This window comes from Microcaecilia unicolor, chromosome 6 (assembly GCF_901765095.1).
Source record: "Microcaecilia unicolor chromosome 6, aMicUni1.1, whole genome shotgun sequence".
Taxonomy (NCBI): Eukaryota; Metazoa; Chordata; class Amphibia; order Gymnophiona; family Siphonopidae; genus Microcaecilia; species Microcaecilia unicolor.
Genome location: NC_044036.1, coordinates 295560510 through 295578987, shown reverse-complemented (window position 1 = coordinate 295578987; position 18478 = coordinate 295560510). Strand labels below are relative to the sequence as shown.

At 43.3% G+C, this 18478-nt stretch overlaps 1 protein-coding gene across 7 annotated transcripts in view; it reads right to left on the bottom strand.

Annotated features, from left to right (window-relative positions):
* Positions 1–18478, bottom strand: part of DNM1 (dynamin 1) — a 195087-nt gene that overhangs the window by 59093 nt on the left and 117516 nt on the right. For 6 of the 7 annotated variants that reach the window (XM_030207928.1, XM_030207931.1, XM_030207929.1 and 3 more), the window contains 2 exons: positions 18073–18084; positions 1838–1951 (listed from right to left, as the gene is read on the bottom strand). In XM_030207928.1, the coding sequence (XP_030063788.1) occupies positions 1838–1951; positions 18073–18084 (126 nt within the window). The remainder of the gene's footprint in view (positions 1–1837; positions 1952–18072; positions 18085–18478) is intronic. The other variant, XM_030207930.1, reaches the window with a different exon arrangement.

Sequence of the window (18478 nt, the reverse complement as noted above, 5' to 3'; positions counted from 1 at the left end):
CGCTTCTTTCACACAGAGCGAGGTTGAGGTGAGGCGCTATGATTTGAATTCAGGGGGGCCCGGCCCGGTGGTGGATGGAGGGGGGGCGGCGATGATGATGACCTCGGGAGGGGCGGCGGTAGGAGCGGGGTGGCCTTGCTCTGGGCCCGGCCGTCTCTCGGCGGCCCTGCTGCCAAGACTTACAGTGGTAGTCTCACGGGTCTCAGAAATCTCAGCAGCCATTTTTAAAACATGGCAGTGCTGGCACCACCATGCAGAGTAGCAACAGTGGGAAGGAAAAAGGGGGATTCTTTCCTGCCCCTGCAGAAGCCACTAGACCACCAGCCACCAGGCCCTGCAAGGTAGGACTGGGGAGGGCTGCAATGTGCCACAGCGGTGGTGGGGAACCGGTCAGTGCCTCTGGGCCCTCAGGCACTGCCCGGTTGCCCGAATGGTCAGTCCCCCCCTGCATAAAGCCTCCTCTTTCTGTAACTGGGACAGAAAACTCGAACAAGGCAGGACTCAGAAAGCCCCAGACGTATAATGAATCATTATGTGAAAGCAGAACAGCAACAAGAGACAGCATTGCTCAGTTTTACTGTGTTTGTTTTTTTCTGCATGGCACTCAAAACCTCCCTTAGTTCCACTTAATCTCAAAATAAGAAGAAACAAGGCAGAAAGTGTTGTGTTAAGAGTCACTAACTGCATGGCTTCTAGTGCAAAAACCTTATCTGTGTGATGCAGTAATCAATTAGCATGCAAATTAGTGCCATAATAAAATTGCAGCAGTAATCCACAGCTCATTGTGAAATGTCATCCTTCCTGTCAGTGCTTGAGTGGTGATTGGCTAAAGCACTTACAGGAAGGGTGACAATAAAAAAAGTGTAGTGCATCCAGACCCAGTTTCTGCACTGGCTTTAGTAATTCCTGGTAGTCTAGTGACCCCCCCCCCCCCCCCCCCCCGCTACCAACATTAAAATACACATCCCTGGTGTCCAGCAACACACTGTCCCTCTCTACCCCACATCCTCCCCACCTCACCATTAAACAAAACATATTCTTGATGTTTAGGCCATCCCCTCCCTCCCCCTGCTCTGACCCTAACCCACTCACCATTGTAAAATATCCCTAGTGTCTAGGGTACCCCTCCTACCCTCCCCCACGGGGCCCCCAGACTCCCCATCACTGTGAACCTTCAAAAAGGCAGGAGCAATGTACACTTGCTCCTTCCTTGTGCCACCTGATCCCATGCGTTTTTCTCTTATTTGGTAGTCTCCACTCACACCAGACATTAGGGATATTTTTGGGGGGAGGGGGATTGGGGGGAAGGGGATCAGTCCAAGGGGGATCAGATCAAGGGGAAAAGGGGGCCCAGGGTACTGAATCTTTGGGAGGGGCCATTAACTTTTTTGCCCTAATGCAGAGGGCTGAGTCAACCCTTCTACTCTGCCTCAGGCCTTGATGGTAAAATTCTCACATTGTGCTCGCCTTAAAATCAGCTCTATACTTTTCTGCATCAGGATGGAACAGCTAATAGCCTGCTGGTAATATTTCACATGCTGATGTCCCATGTGCAAGCTGACTCCCACGCTGAACCCGCTCCTACATTGTGGTGGTGGTAATGTGCACAGATACCTCGCATTAACCCCACACTGCTGCCTGTGGTAGCTCTCTGCATCAGAGAGAGAAGGATTAGCTAGGACTACATGTTGTGCTGTACGAAGCATCTATGTCTGAAAGCAAAGCTAGCAGAAACAGTAGTGGGGCAGGCTGGATAGGAAGACCAGTACATTGGAACGAGAATGTGTACGGATGGAAACCAGGAGATAATAAATCTTCCATGGACAAAGCTTCTCACCTCATCATCCTTGTACCAGGAAAGGTTCTCAGCAGTGAGGACAAACCAGTACTCCTTAGAACCACCCTTCATGATTCCAATGTTATTGATGGTGAGCCAGCCCTTCCGGATTACCTGAGGGAAATTAAAAGAATCTTTTGGGGTGCGTTTCTAAAAAAAAAACCATAAACAATGCCAGGGACAGGGTTTCAGAGCAACTCTCTGCCAAGTCTTCCATCTGCCTGCAATATTAGCAAGAAAATCTGGCTTCAATATAAATAAAATGAACATTATCACACCTGAATCCCAACTGTCAAACAAGGTAACAGCCCACATTTACCATCACACACAACATAGAGGGGGAAGAAGCAGCTTCACACTCCACATCCCACATAACTAGGGGAGTATAAAGTATCATACCCACTAGCTCACATAATGTGGGGGAGTGGGGAGAGAAACAACTTCATACCGACCCACTATCAAAGACAATTGAGAAGAAAACAACTCACACCCGCCATCACACACAGTTGTGGGAGAGGGTAGCCTCACATCTATCATCACACAGAACAAAGGGAGGGGGGCCATGAAACAGCCCCACACTTGCTATTATACATAATTCAAGAGATAGATAGCCTCATACCCACCAACTGCTAATAATATACCAGGGCAAAGCAAAGATGGCTAGTCAAAACTACAAAGAAATGTCTTTGTTAAATATCTATCCAGGAGTACATAATAATAATGGAGGAATAATAAATTATACAATAATTTTAATTATCCAAAAAGTGGAGAACAAAACTTCAGAGATGTATACCCACCAAGAGTGCACGATTATCTGGGCTATATGTTTCAGTCATTATAAAACTAAGGCATTTTGTCCTTATAACAAAAAATACCTTGTGCACATACAATCACTTATCTGAACAAACTGAGTATTGATTCCTACTCAATGAAGACCTTCATTTTGTGAACCTAGTAGCTGCTTGTTCCTAAAGAGATATTTAGCAATGATACTTCTTTGTGGTTTTGACTAGCCTCAAACTCACCATCACACAATGAGGGAATGACATCTTCACACTGCCATCACACACAATGTGTGAAGGGATAGTCTCATACCAACCATCACACACAAAGGAGGTGAGAATGACAGCCTCACATCCACCTAGACGCAAAATGGGTGGGCGGACGTAGGTGGAAATGACAGCATGACACACCAACAAGTGCACACAATCAGGGAAAAAAACACCCTCACACCTGCCACACTGGAATCTGGAGAGATCTATGCAATACTTCAAATGAAGCATCAAAGAAAATAAAAACCACTCATGCTTACAGACCTGAGTAAGCGCTTCCTGAAAGAATAAACAGGTAGTAATTTATAAGAGAAAAGGACAGGAAGAAATCCCCATTAGCAAAAGCAGAAAATGTCAGAGGCAAGAGGCAAGAACTGAAGGATTCTGCAGCACAGCAGGAGACATGGGCCAAGTCAGCACTGACTCAGAGTGGAGGAACACTCAAATCCTACGAGCGTCAACAAGGAAAGGGTCCAAACAGTAGGGTAATCTGGTTCTTCCAAAAGGAAACGAGGGAGATGCTTGTTCAAAAAATTTATCTTTATTGAAAATCAAATGACTCAACACAGCTGACGTGTTTCAGCACCAAAGCGCCTGCTTCAGGAGTCTTGTGATGTAGGTTGTATGATGGCAAATGGTATTTCCAAGATCTCATTCAACAATATATAGGTAAAGTTGTGTCTGAAATATAGAGCAAACATATAGCATATCTGTCAGCAAAAGCCGCAACAGCTGACAAATGTGCTATGCATTTGCTCTATATTTCGGACACAACTTTACCTATGTACTGTTGAATAAGATCTTGAAAATACCATTTGCCATCACACAACCTACATCACAGGACTCCTGAAGCAGGCGCTTTGGCGCCAAAACACAGCAGCAATGTCATTTGATTTTCAATAAAGATCATTTTTTTGAACAAGCATCTCCCTCGGTTTCTTTTGGAAGAGCCAGATTACTCTACTCTTTGGACCCTTTCCAAGTCAGCACTGTACATATTGAGGATCATAGAGAGTGGATTTGTCCAGGGTGCTTATTTATTTCAATGTTTTTATTTATGATATCTTTTACATAATAATCAAGCAAACTAAACTTGAAAAAATAAATCATTAATAATATAAGAAAAAATAAGATTACATGCAATAGCAAACCCTTAGACCACAATAGCAGTGGCGTAGCCACAGGTGGGCCTGGGAGGGCCAGGGCCCACCCATTTAGGGCTCAGGCCCACCCAACAGTAGCACATGTTTAGCGCTAGCTGGTGGGGATCCCAAGCTCAGCCAGCTGAAGGCTTCCCCCTGATGGTAACAAAAACACTATTCTCCACAATACTGGCACCTGAGCATGCTCATTTTTCAGCACATGCCTGCTGCGGACTGCCAAGGTGGAAAGAAGTGTTTTCCCACCAGCTGAGATATATTTTGGTGGTGGTTGGGAGGGGGGGGGGAGAACACTTGGTGCCCACCCACGTCTTGCCTAGGCCCACCCAAAATCTGTTGTCTGGCTACGCGCCTGCACAATAGTGATGGAGCCAAAGAAATAACCAGATAATTACTACCTAGAAAAAAGAAGAAAAATGAAGCACTATAGAGAGTGAAGAAGAGGTATTGATACTACAGCCAGCTCTGTGCTTTCCACCCCATGAGGACTAGCTTCAATCAAAAACTCCAGTACCCTGTCAAGCCACAAAAATAAAATAAAAAAATCCAACAACTGTATGGGCTCAAAAAAAAAAAAAAAAAAGAAAAGAAAAGAATTCTTACCAGAATGTAGCATAACATTGGGGTCCTTTTACAAAGGCGCGCTAGTGTTTTTAGAATGTGCATTAAATATGTGTGTACTGAATGCTAGAGACACCCATATATTTCTATGGGTGTCTCTAGTGTTTAGTGCGTGCTAAAATTGCTAGTGTGCCTTTGTAAAAGACCTCCATTGAGAAGTTAATGTCAACATATATGTTACACCACATATCACAATTCTTGGCCTCAGGGCAAGATAATCTTTCCAGTGCTTTCCAGGAAAGATCAGGAATTATATGGATTATCAAGTCCAAGAACTGTCCAGAATATGATAAAAATACAAAACATAAAACCATATCACGTCTGGTCTCTAGAAGTGTAGTTCTAGCCATAATAACATTTAGTAAACTCTTCAAATCTGCAATGACATCCAATGAAGAAGAAGCTACTTCCTCTTGCTGAATTACAGAGTACAACTACCCTGTCTACCTCCTTCTGATAGATATTGTACCCTTACAATGGGTGGCACAATCTCAGCTATAATCAACAGAACCTCCTGAAGATATTTCCAAAACATATTCAAAGGAGATCAATGGAGACTTGGGAAAATTCAAAATTCTCAAATAATTCTTCCTCACTTGATTTTCCAGATGTTCCACCTTACAACTCATAGCCTCCCTATCCTTCATTAATGCCACCTCCAAACTTTTCAGTTCTCCCACCCTGCTGTTCCAGAATTTCCAATCTGTTGTCCTGCTGGACTAGTCTCTCCCCGTGTAAAGACACCTTGTTCATCACAGTGGCGTAGTTATGTGGGGCCATGGGGGCCTGGGCACCCAAAATTTCCTCTGGGCCCCTGGTTTTGCTGGTGGGGGTCCCCAACCCCCATCAGCTGAAGCCTTCATCTAGCGCCATTCTCCGGCGCTGCCACATTGCCTGCCCTGCTCTCTCTTCCCCTTACATCCAGCACACTCCTTTTAGTGACTCTGGAAAAAGAAAACCCCTGGAAATGGCTTGCACGGCGGTAACCTGGTAGTAATCGGGCATCACTGCTCGCTGACCAGTTACTGCGGGAGCCCTTATCACCACTTCAATGGGTGGTGGTAAGGGCTCCCCACCACATGGACATGCGGTAAGAGTTCCCTTACCGCATACCCATGTTTGTCTGGTGGCTTTTTACCTACTGTGGTAAAAAGGGCCCTGCCATGCGGGAAAACCATCTCCCACAGCTAGCGCATGGCCCTTTTTCCTGCAGCTTGTTAAAAAGACCCCTGGATGGGCTGAAGAACCTACCTCCCAGTAGCCATATCTGTGTATACCGATTTATCCACTCTGTGACATTTCACATTTTCCTCATCTCCATCCCAAGGAGCAACTTTGCTGATTTTCCCTACAAAATAATATGCTCTCTTAGCATAAGAATTATATAGAGCCCGTGCTGATGGAATGTGCACGGAGGAAACTTCTTACTACAGTGATGAACAGAAAGCAGATACTCTGATTTCAAAAGCTTAACTTTTTCCAAATCAAACTTTAGAACTGTCTTTAGATATAAAGAATTAAACTTTGTCTTTTTAGAATTTGGGGAGGTTCTGGCACAAAGTAGGCAGAATAGTTTTTTGTAAATATGGAACACTAAAATTAACTTTAGAAGCAAACCTCAATAGGTTTAATGTGATTTTAGATTTTCATTGTTTTGACTTTGAGGGGCATAATCGAACGTCGCCGGCCAAATAGTTCGCCGGCGATCTATTGTGGCAGCGGCGCTACAGCTGGCCGGAATCGTATTATCGAAAAAGATGGCCGGCCATTTTTTTTTCGATAATACGGTTTAGCCCGGCCAAATGGCTTGGATTTCACCAGGTTGGAGATGGCCAGTTTTGTTTTTCAGCGATAATGGGAAAAAATGCCAGCCATCTCCAACCCGGCGAAATCCAAGCCATTTGGTCGTGTGAGGGGCCAGCATTTGAAGCGCACTGGTCCCCCTGACATGCCAGGACACCAACTGGGCACCCTAGACATGTGGGTACAGTGGGTTTTGGAGGGCTCCCATTACCAGCACAAGTGTTACAGGTAGGGGAGATGGGTCTGGGTCCGCCTGCCTTAAGTGCACTGCAGTACCCACTAAAAGTGCTCCAGGGACAGGACTTGTTGCTGCTGTATAAGCTTGGCACACCAGTTGACACCTGAAGACTAATCTCTTTGAAAAAGTCCTTTATCTGAATAAGCACGATTACTCACAGTTAACTGCAGATCAGAGGTTGTGCCCCACTGGCAACGAGTCTCCCTGGTACTGAGATTAGCAGTAGGTCAGAGCTGACAGAATGCTGTACAATGCCCTCTTTCAGCCACATTCAAGGTAAGAAGTAATGTTCTCTAACGTGGCTAACACATGAAAGGGATCTAAAACTGGCTTACAAAAATGGCCACTACCTCATGGCCTAACGGAAGTAAAACAGGGCACACTCTGACCCAGTTAGCAGGGGGAAAAGCAGCATGGGAGTACAGCCCAGTACCCTACACCCACCACAATGCATTGCTGATGTGACTCTGCAGTGCACCTAACAGAAAAGGTGTCACACTCACAACCAGGGAAAGGCTGTTGGAGGATAGAACACATTCTGCTGTCATGGAGGTGCGTACAGCATTTGAGGCTGGCATACAGGCTGGCAAACAAGGTTTTTAATTTTATTTTTTTAGTGTGGGAGGGGGTTGGTGACCACTGGGGGAGTATGGGGAGGTCATCCCCCATTCCCTCCAGTGGTCATCTGGTGAGTTGGGACACCTTTTTGAGGCTTGGTCGTGAAAATAAAAGGACCAAGTAAACCAGGCGAAATACTGCTTAACTCCATTTTTTTTCCATTATCGGCGAAAGCTGGCTATCTGGTAGCCACGCCCATACCCGCCCATGTCCCGCCTTCGCCGCCGACACGCCCCTTTGAACTTTCACCGGCGAGGCGACGGGAAAGTGGCGATGATGTCATTAAAACAGCTTTCGATTATACCGATTTTGCCGCTTTTTTCGAGATCGCCGGCCATCTCCCGGTTTATGTCGGGAAATGGCTGGCGATCACTTTCAAAAATAAGCTGGTGTGCAACCTACAGCTCCTTGAAAAATAGCTGGCTCTTAAATTTGGTGGTATGTTTACTAAGGGGAGTTAGCGTTTCTAACGCACCATTAAAGTTAAGGTATATTAAACACTAACGCGCCTATACATTTCTATGGGCGCGTTAGTGTTTAACACACGTAAACCATTTACACATGTTAAAAACGCTAACGTGCCTATAATGCACCTTAGTAAACATAGGCATTGGTTAAGTTTTATTTTTTATTTTTTTAATGTTTACCTTTATAGCCCACTTTAATCTCAAAGCTGGTTACATAAAAACATTCATAAAAATATTACAAAACACCAGATTATAATAAAAAAAAAAAAGTAATATTATATACTGCAAGAAGGGCTGTAAGACAGATCAAGGACTAAATCTCCATAAACGCACGTACAAAATAAAATGTATAATTAATTTTTGTTAAAAATATGCAAATGGATTGTAGCCAGGGTTAAGGTGTTGATGGTTGGTACTACTGCTCAAAGTTTCAAACCTGTGCTAGTTTAACTTTTGCAAGTTACCATGTGCCTCATATATGCAGGAGCATTTGTCAAAAGAAAAACCACTAAAACTATTAGATATCATTCATTATTCGACCACATACAGAATCCACAGATTTGAACCTGTGTTGTGATGTTATCTTCCTACTAGAAACCTTGCTTATTACTTGCCCTTCCCTACGTACCTTCTATTTCACAGTGGCTACTACTTAACATTTCTAAAGCGCTACTAGGGTTACGCAGCGCTGTACAATTTAACATAGAGGGCCAGTCCCTGCTCAAAGAGCTTACAATCTAAAAGACAAGTGAACTGTCTACTGGTGGTGAAAAGTCTGGTGAAGCCCCCTGCAGTCTGTCCACCCAGGAAGCCAAAAGGCAAACTGCCTAGGCTCAGCTTCATCTTCAGACCATAACCTTAACAATCTTTTTGAGCCAGGCACCATACAGAATATTCCCTCCAAAGGTAATGCACAGGACATGCCTCTTGGAAGAGGCATCTGTAGGCCAGCATTTGAACCAGAGACCCCTTCCAGCCACAATCCATAGATCAAGACCTTTGAGAAACTATCATATGCTGAACACTGCTCCTTCTAAGCAGTGAGGGGTGCTGTTTCACTATTACATTTTCAATAGTGGACAGGCAAGGCAGGACTCCAGGGAACCTGCCTGTCTGTAGCAATTGAAAACACAATACTGAAGCACTATCTCCCACTGGCTGCAATGTAGTTGGAGGACTCCCGCTCAGCTTGGAGAGAACAGTGATGCTGAATCACCTTGATGCCTGTATATTTGTCTCTAAAGTGGTTTAACCTTTTTCTTTGCAATAATTTTCATAAATCAAACAAAAGGCAGAACATCATACAAACATCAATCGTCCAAACCAATCCCCAGCCTCATCCACAAGCCAAGAATCCTAAAGCTAATGCAACACACTGTTGCCCCTTTTACTAAGCGGCGGTAAGCCCGTGGGCTTACCGCTCGCTAAACAGGAGCAGCCCGGAGGTACTTCCTACCTCTAGTGCGCCGTCATAGCCATCATTTTTGTAGCACCATCATTTTTGTAGAGCCAGAGCGTACCCGGCAGTAATTGGGCAGTGCCACGCGCTGCTGGTTACCGCCGGGTTAGCATGGGAGCCCTTTCTGCCATCTCACTGGTGGCAGTAAGGGCTCCCCCCCCCGAAACGGCCGCACAGCAAGTGCTTTACTTGCTGCACGGCCATTTCCTGTGGTAAAAGGGGGTCTCAGCACTTGTGAAAAACACACGCTGCAGCCCCCTTTTGCCACAGCTTGGTAAAAGGGGCCCTGTGTTAATACAGTAGCTGATTCTTAAATTAAGGAAACACCAACTTTAATGTGTTTATGCTTTAATAGTAACATCTAAGGCCTGGCAATGCATACTTTTTTAAAATAAAAAACTCTCCCAGTAAAGATTTTATTTCATTTTAATATATTAATTTGCTTTCTCATTAGCACCACCGCAATTAAATCTCTGCCAATACTGATAGATACAGAGGACTACACCAACCATCCAAATAAGTCCCACATGTTTAAATTGTCCTAAATACCAAAAATAGTTTTCTATAAAAATTTCAAATTCATTACTCATAAAAATGCATTAATTAAACTATAAATAACAGATTAAACAAAAGTCCCCAATTTCCTGGTTTAAAGTTTGCATCTTATGCAGATTCACGATAAATAACAATCTGCAGTAAAAGATAAATATATTTTGAAGCACACATTTGCTATGTTTGAGAAAAAAATATGTACAAAGTTTATTAGAAGGTTTCCTTTCTTTAAAGGACCAATGATAAGAAGTAATGCAGAGGAAAGATATTTGCTAAGGAGGTCTGAGGTCTTTTTTTTTAAACTTGTCATGATTTATGAAGTGCTCATCCTGGCTTTTGTTTAATCTGTTATTATAAATTAGTGCATTTTTATGAGTAATAAATGTGAAATTTCTACAAACATTTGATTGTGTTTAGGATCATTTACTCACATAGGATTTATTTGCATGATTGGTGCATTGCATAACCCAACAACCAAGGTTGTGTAAGTTTATAGATGCAGTGAATTTCCATTTAATTGCAAGATTTACTTTTAGGGTGTTAGTATTAAACATTCTTTTTGAATTTTACCACGTTCTCATTAACTTTATTATATTACATAGAATCAGAATCAGTCAAGTAGTAGGTGAGATAATGTTATTGAACCAACTTAATACATCTGTGACTTGCTTTTGACAGCCGAGCTGATGGAAGGACAATATTTCAAGAGTAAGTCCAACAAAAAGGTCTCACCTACAGCCTGTTTGGCAACCTGGAATTTTACATATGCAAATAGATTTAATATGGCAAGCACAACACTTTGCTCCATTATATTATAAGATATTATCCAACAAACAATCTTAAACTGTGGAGTTGGGATGATTAATTTATAGTAAGGTACTAAGGTATCCTTTTACCAAGCACTGCGGTAGCAACGGGGGCCGTTTTTCCCACACGCCAGGGCCCTTTTTACCGCAGCGGGTGAAAAGCCCCCCACCAAAAATGGCCATTCAGAAAGATTACTTTTGCCATGTGGCCATGCAGCAGGGAGCACTTACCCCCACCCACAGAGGTGGTGGTAAGGGCTCCCACGATAACCTGGCGGTAACTGGGTAGCAATTACCAGCAGGTTAGCACTGCGGTAAAAATTCTAAAAATATTTTCCAGCATGCCAGAAATGGCACACGCTGTAGCTTGAACTACCGCCGGTGGCCGCATTGGGCCACTGGTAGTTTCAGGTTGCTGCATGGCAACCCTTTCGTAAAAGGGCCTCTAAGTGAGATACCTTCCTCTTTCTACATATAATACCTTGATTTAAAAATAAAGTACTGGAGGCCATTCAAACTTTACACCATAGAAAATTATTTAAGCATAAAGAGAGCTGTTTCAATAGGAATAATGGCCATTGCATCATCAATCCATTCCACATGCAATGCAGGTGAAGACGATTTCCATTTAATTACAGCACACATGCACCAAGCAGAAGGAACCATACAAATTGAAAATAATAGCATCAAAAATCTCACCTCAAATTTTGCATATGATTACAAAGCCAAATAATATACAAGAAGTTTAGTATTTGTTGAATTTACAAATATGATTATTTAAAAGTTTTGCTGATTGCCCAATCTTCAATGGAACTCAAGGCAATAGAAAGAAAAACACAAGACAAATATCTTTCTGGACTGTCTGGTTTTGATGTCAAGGTTCATCTTTGTGAGTACTCAATTACCTCCTTCTACAAGTGCTGAAACTTAGCAGCCAAGCCAGAATCTATGGAACAACAGACCTGCAGATATTGAAGTTTTCCAGTCTCTTTGACCATACATTCATGCTCTAGCACTTCCAGTTGCAGCACTGAGCCATTAAAGTTGCAGGTGAGCTTCTACCCTTTAGATATGCCCCTCTACCATAGCAAAGACAGTTTCCTTTGCAATCCTTGCTGTTACAGAGCCCACACTAATAGTGTTACACCCGATCTTTATCCCTGTTCAATTTGGCTATTGTCTCAGTTCCTCTGTAATCCAAAATCATCTCTCTGATGATCCTCAGTGGCTAGATTTGGCCCACTGTGTCTGGTGTGTGGTCTGTCCCCAGTGCCAACATTTCCAGTCTGAGAATCATGGTCACCTTCCTAATCAGAAACCTCAGAGGATTCAAGAAATAAGCAAGGTCTAACTTTTTCTGAGGATTCCTGAGGAAACAGGCATGGTTATGCAGTGGTACATATTCAAAAGGGTTTAACCAGGCAGCAGAGACTTAACCAGGTAGTGCTGCTGAATATCACCACTAACCAGCCATTCCCTAACCGGATAGGTTAGGGGAGGTCAATGGCGGAGTTAGGGTGGAGCAGCAACTTAGCCAGTCATTGGCAATATTCAGTCCACTAACCAGCTAAGTAAGCCAGGTGTGTAGCCAGACCTCGATTGGGGGGGGGGGGGGAGCACCAGAGCCCAAAGAGGGAGGGTTCATTTTGGCCCACCTCCTTGCCGCCGCCCTGCCGATGCAACATGATGGTACCTTGACTGGTGGGGGTCCCCAACCTCCGCCATGTGAAGCATTTGTCCCTCAATGGTCTCACACTGCCTGCCCTGCTCTGTTCTCAGTTGCACCATGCACACTTATTTTAATGAAACTCAGCATGCGTGAAGTATCACGCATTCTCAGTTTCACTAAAATGAGCATGCATGGCGTGACTAAGAAGAGAAGCCCCCACACTCTGGAATGCATTGCCTGAAAGGCTCCGCTTAACACAAGACTATCTCTACTTCAGGAAGCAGGTGAAACCTTGGCTCTTCAACCAAGCCTTTAATGGAAGAAGTAACTAACTTGTTAGTCTCACTCACACACACAAGGAGTGACTCGGGTTGCACATACTGCAGCAGGGCATGTTTATCCACTCCTACCCTAGTTGAGATATTTAACCATCTCTCTGACCTCATGTGCAACTTTCTTCAAATCACCTTACTTTCTAACTCTTCCTATTTTCTTACCCATCTATATGTTACAACTTTGCCTTACCCTTCACTATCAATTATAATGTTCTATTACATATTGTGTTGACATTGTAAGTAGTATACTATGTCATACTTTGTATTGTTAGTTGAATATTTTTACTGCTGTAATTGCCTATTGCTCATGTTTGATCTATTCTTACTGTACACCGCCTTGAGTGAATTCCTTCAAAAAGGTGGTAAATAAATTCTAATAAATAAATAGGAGCAAGGTAGGCAATGTGGCGAGACCAGCGTGGGCCAAATGCTTCAGTTGGTGAGGGTTGGGGACCCCCGCCAGCCAAACCAGGGGCCCAAGACCAATTTGGGGGGGCACAGACCCTCGTGGTCCCCTGTAGCTACACCACTGAAGCACATAAAGTTAGAAAATATACAAAGCAGATCGTTGATGGATAAAAATGATTTTAATAATAAATTAGAATATGCATACAATTTTTATTATTAAAATCATTTTTATCCATCAACGATCTGCTTTGTATATTTTCCATCTTGGAGCTTGCAGATCGTCTGCCCCTTTGTTTCCTTGCACATAAAGTTAGGCCAGCAAAATGGCTGCCATAATTTTATGCACTGAGGGGGGTCTTTTACAAAAGCACACTAGCAGTTTTAGTGCACGCTAAACATTAGAGACGCCCATAGAAATACATGGGCATCTCTAATGTTTAGCTCAAGCTAGTGCCTTTGTAAAATGACCCCCTAATTAACCAGGCACCATCTGAATATCAGCAGGCGCCTGGTTAACTTCCAGGTAAGTGGAAATACCAAGATATTCAATGTCGGGAGCCACGCATACCCCAGCATTGAATATCTGGGGTTGGGTCAGTCTGCAACTGGAAGCGACTTATACACCTCTCACCCCTGCAGGTTGAATATCAACCCCATAGTTTCTAATACTGTTGGTTCAGAACTGAGAAAGGAACTGCCTGAGACATTATTCCTCTTAGAATATGTAGCCTTTGTCTCATTTTTAAAGCAGCATGAGCTGCAGCTTCAGTTCACTACAGCCAGGCTTAAAGAGGATGTGCTGGTATTTTAAATATTTATTTATTATTTTTGTCATGTGCCACACAGTAAGCAAGAAGCAGCAGCCTTGCTCCAAAGCCTGGCTCTGCAGTGTATATAATCTTCTTTCACAAAAGGAGCATGTTTCAGGGTTCTGTTATGTGGAAAGACAGTGGAGTTGTTTACCTATAACAGGGATTCTCCATAGACAGAAGGAATTTAGCCACACAACATGGTGATGTCATGGTTGGAGACATTGTACATATTTCTAGATTTCTGAGCTTGTACTGGGGTTCCTGCACTACTCCCACAATCAATGTATGTTCTAGCTAGCTAAATTTGTTCTTTTACGGATGAGGAAAAATGTTCTTGAGCTGGATCTGCTGATGGTATTTCTACATTCCTAATGTCAAGTCATGTACTTGTTATTGTGCTGCTGTCTTTTCTGTTTTGATTTGGTTTTTTTGAGGGGACAGGGAGATGGTAAGGATGGTTGCATTCCTCTGCTGTCTACAGAGAATCTCTGTTACAGGTAAGCGCTTTCTCCACAAACAAACAGGGAAGATACAGGTACACTTCATAGTGAGTACAGAACAGAGGGCTGCCCTTCTTGGTCATGTTGGTTGATGGCTTGAGGATGAGATGGGTACAAATCAGCTCATCTACGGTGGCCCATCAAGGCTAGTGGGCAATGAGGCTGTGCAAGACTGCTTGGCTGAAGGCTGCATCTTGGACCACTGGCTGGTGTAGGTGGTAGTGTTTCATGAGGACCATGTGGTCACCTTGCAAATGTCAAGGATGGAGGTTGATTTTAGGTTAATGATGGTGTTTGCTTTGCTTAGAATCAATGGGTGTTGACTCGGCCTGGAGATTGAGTATGTAACTGAATGTAGCAGAAAGAGATGCAATCAGCTACATAGTTGGAGAGTGCAGGTTGTCCCGAATTGTTTGTGTTGTATGACACAAACAGGTGAGATGTCTTTCTAACATCCTTGATTCCTTGGCAGTATTACAGGAGTGCATACCTGCAGTTCAAAGTATGGAGTGATGGTTTTTATTCAGTCATATAAGGGCCTGGAAAGGTGGCTGATAAAACTATGGATTGGTTTACATGGAACTCAGAAACAACCTTTGGCAGAAAATTTTGGATGGGTCCAGAAAACTACTCTGTTGTGACAGAATTGCATGTATGGAGAGTAAAGAACTAGCACCAGAAAGATGGTTTCCCACATGAGTTGCTTAATAGAAGCCAGTCCTAATGGCTCGAAGGGGCTTTCCATAAGTCAAGAAAGAACAGCATTGAGGTCCTAAGCCAGGGAAGGTTGTTTTATGGGAGATTTTGACTTCATGAGGCCTTTCAGAAATCTCAAAAATAATGGGTAGATACAAAGATGTTTCCCTTCTTGATCTAGATCATCATGGTAAGTTGTAATGGCTGAAAGGTGAATGTGTAATAAGAATGTCTTAAGCCCTAATTTTAAAAGTTGGAGCAGGTAGGATGGTACCAGTGAAATTGGGGGGAGGGGGGGGGGGAGAAAGGATCCCAATCTAGGCTTTTTAGAAGCAAGTATGATTTAAAAAAAAAATTCCTTTCACTAATGGAAAGTGATTGATCATACGTTGCTCAGTATCCAAGCAGCAAGGGAAAAACTGCTTACATTGGGATGTATGAGGCCTTGATGTTTTGTCAGTAGCATCAGATGATGCCTGAGGGATATCAGCTGATTTCCTGAGAGGGTAAATAGTCAAGGAAACCAGATTTGGCATGTGCTGGGGGTGGGAACTACCACCGGGCTCCTACGATAGCCCAGCAGTAGTTCCTGTTTGGCTTGCGGTAACTGTGTAGTGGAAATTACCGCCGCTTAGTAAAAGGGCCCCTTACAGTATACTATTAAGTTACATGTGTACCTCTGACATTTAGGCACAGCAATTTTCACCAGCTCTATGGTTCGTTTTGAATGATGACAATCACTAAGATGCTATATAAAACATTTAAAATAAATGACTGCATACATTCTTGCATCTAACTTTTTAAGCCTGTATATGCTCAGTTAGGCTAATATTCTATAAAGGAAAATAGGCGCCTGTGTTCCAATACAGAACAGGCTCCTATCTATTATCACCTGTTACAAAAATGAATTTATGCCCCCCAATTATACAAACAGTGTTCAAAATCGCATATACAAATTTTTTTTCGGGGGGTGCACCCAATTTGTATGTGCAATTTAATTGAATTATGACCCAATCAGTGCTAATAATTGGGCACTAACAATTATTGGCATTAATTGGCAACAATTTGGATTTACACTCGCATCTTGCTATGCACTATTCTATAAAGATGCATGTGTAAATTTTTCAACATGAACTGAAAGGGGGTGTGGCCATGGGAGAGGCAGGGGCGGATTAGGGGTGTTCGCTAAAGATGCATGCAGTATTATAGAATTCTGGGGATCCGTGCCTAACTTATGTGAAAACGTATACACCAGGTTTCAGTTGGTGTAAATCCTCGCACCTAAAAGTCAGACGTGGATCCTGGTGCTACACACTATTCTGTAAATAGAACGCAATTCAGAACTGATGTCACAGCAGACCACAAGCTCTCACAGTCTCAAAAGCACACCAAACACAGCAAAGGTGATTTGAGAAATGAAAAGACGACATACCAGTCAACAGCTTTATTTACTAACATCCGAGACTCGACACAAGTCGTGTTTCGGCCAATCTGGCCTGCATCAGGAGTCATCAAAAGGATGTTTGTACTTTAACTACTGGTAGCTACTGGTATGCCACACTTTCATAAACACAAGCTTATCCCACCAATGCCGCACAGCTTAAAAGTCTCAAGGCAGCTATATTCAAACAACGTAGTCTTGCTATTGCTGAGTCACCTTCACTTGCTAATGGAAAGGTAAAAGAAATTCCAAATAAACTTGCCAAAACCTGCTATGGATGAGCATTTGAAGAGGACCAGAGAATGTTCCATTTTATCCATCTTATCCTCCCCATTTCATAGCAACAGAGCAGTGCTCCTCCAGAGATTGTGTTTCATGTCTCTGCCTCTTTGTGTATGTTCTGTTGTCCTTTTAATACATATAAGGTTTTTGGGTTGTTGTTTTTTTTTCTTTAATTTCCCTAAAGCAGGCAACTTGCCAAAATATGGTGATTTGATGAATTTGCTATAATTTTATGGGGACACTTGAAAGGAATTTCTGCAGGAACATCTCTTTTTTACCAGCAGAAACTCTCCTTCCCCCCTCCCCTGGAACTCTTCCTCCCATGTTGAAAAGGGACCAGACCAAACTGAGACAAGCAAGTTTCAAAATTGCCTTCCCTGTGCTCTAACCATGCTTTCCGAGTTATTCGTTTTAATGCTCATAAAGCATGTGTGAAGCCCTTTATACAGGATTTTCCAGATGCAAAGAACTGTACAAAATTTTGCCTAATTCAGTCAATAAAAGAATGGTCCTCCTCCTCTGTTTATTGTTGTCAATCAATCCTATGAGTCCCACTCCTGTGGAGGAGTAGCCTAGTGGTTAGTGCAGTGGACTTTGATCCTGGGGAACTGAGTTTGATTCCCACTGCAGCTCCTTGTGTCTGTGGGCAAGTCACTTAACCCTCCATTGCCCCTGGTACAAAATAAGTACCTGAATATATGTAAACTGCTTTGAATGTAGTTGTAAAAACCTCAGAAAGGTGGTATATCAAGTCCCATTTCCCTTTCCCTATTTGAGATTCTAGATGGAATGTTGCTACTATTCAGATTCTGTTGCTACTATTTGAGATTCTACATGGAATGTTGCTATTCCACTAGCAACATTCCATGTAGAAGCCTGCCCTTGCAGATCAGCAACGCGGCTGTGCAGGCTTCTGTTTCTGTGAGTCTGACGTCCTGCATGTATATGTGCAGGATGTCAGACTCACAGAAACAGAAGCCTGAGCAGCCGCATTGCTGATCTGCAAGGGCAGGCTTCTACATGGAATGTTGCTAGTGGAGGAGTAGCCTAGTGGTTAGTGCAGTGGACTTTGATCCTGGGGAACTGAGTTTGATTCCCACTGCAGCTCCTTGTGACTGTGGGCAAGTCACTTAACCCTCCATTGTCCCTGGTACAAAATAAGTACCTGAATATATGTAAACCGCTTTGAATGTAGTTGCAAAAACCTCAAAAATGCGGTACATCAAGTCCCATTTCCTTTTAGTAGACGTAGCCCTATCCCTAGATGCATCAATTACCATTCACACGCACAGCCTGTAGCACAGCCCTCTACTCACCAGGATCTCATCCTGCACAGGGGACCATAGCAACAGCAGCAGAGCAGAGCAGAGAGGAGAGGAGCACAAGAGAGGAAAGATCATTACTAGCAAAGCAGGAGCTGAAACTCACAAATTCCAAAGGAAACATCAATATCATCTCCCCCCCCCCCCCCCCCCCCCCATAAAGTCTATCGCAAAAGCACAAATGTATCACTATGGTTCATGCTTATTTACAGATGCAAGCATTAGGTATGCAGCCATGCTGCCATGAAATGCCTTCAGCCATCACTGACTCTGGGCTACACCCTAATAATGTCTGAGCAGCTGCCATCTTTACTGTGAAAAAATGCCCTCATTCCTCTTTCCCAGGGAATAGAGGCAGTTTTGAGTGACGCTGAGTAATTCTTCTCTGTCTGTCTCATAC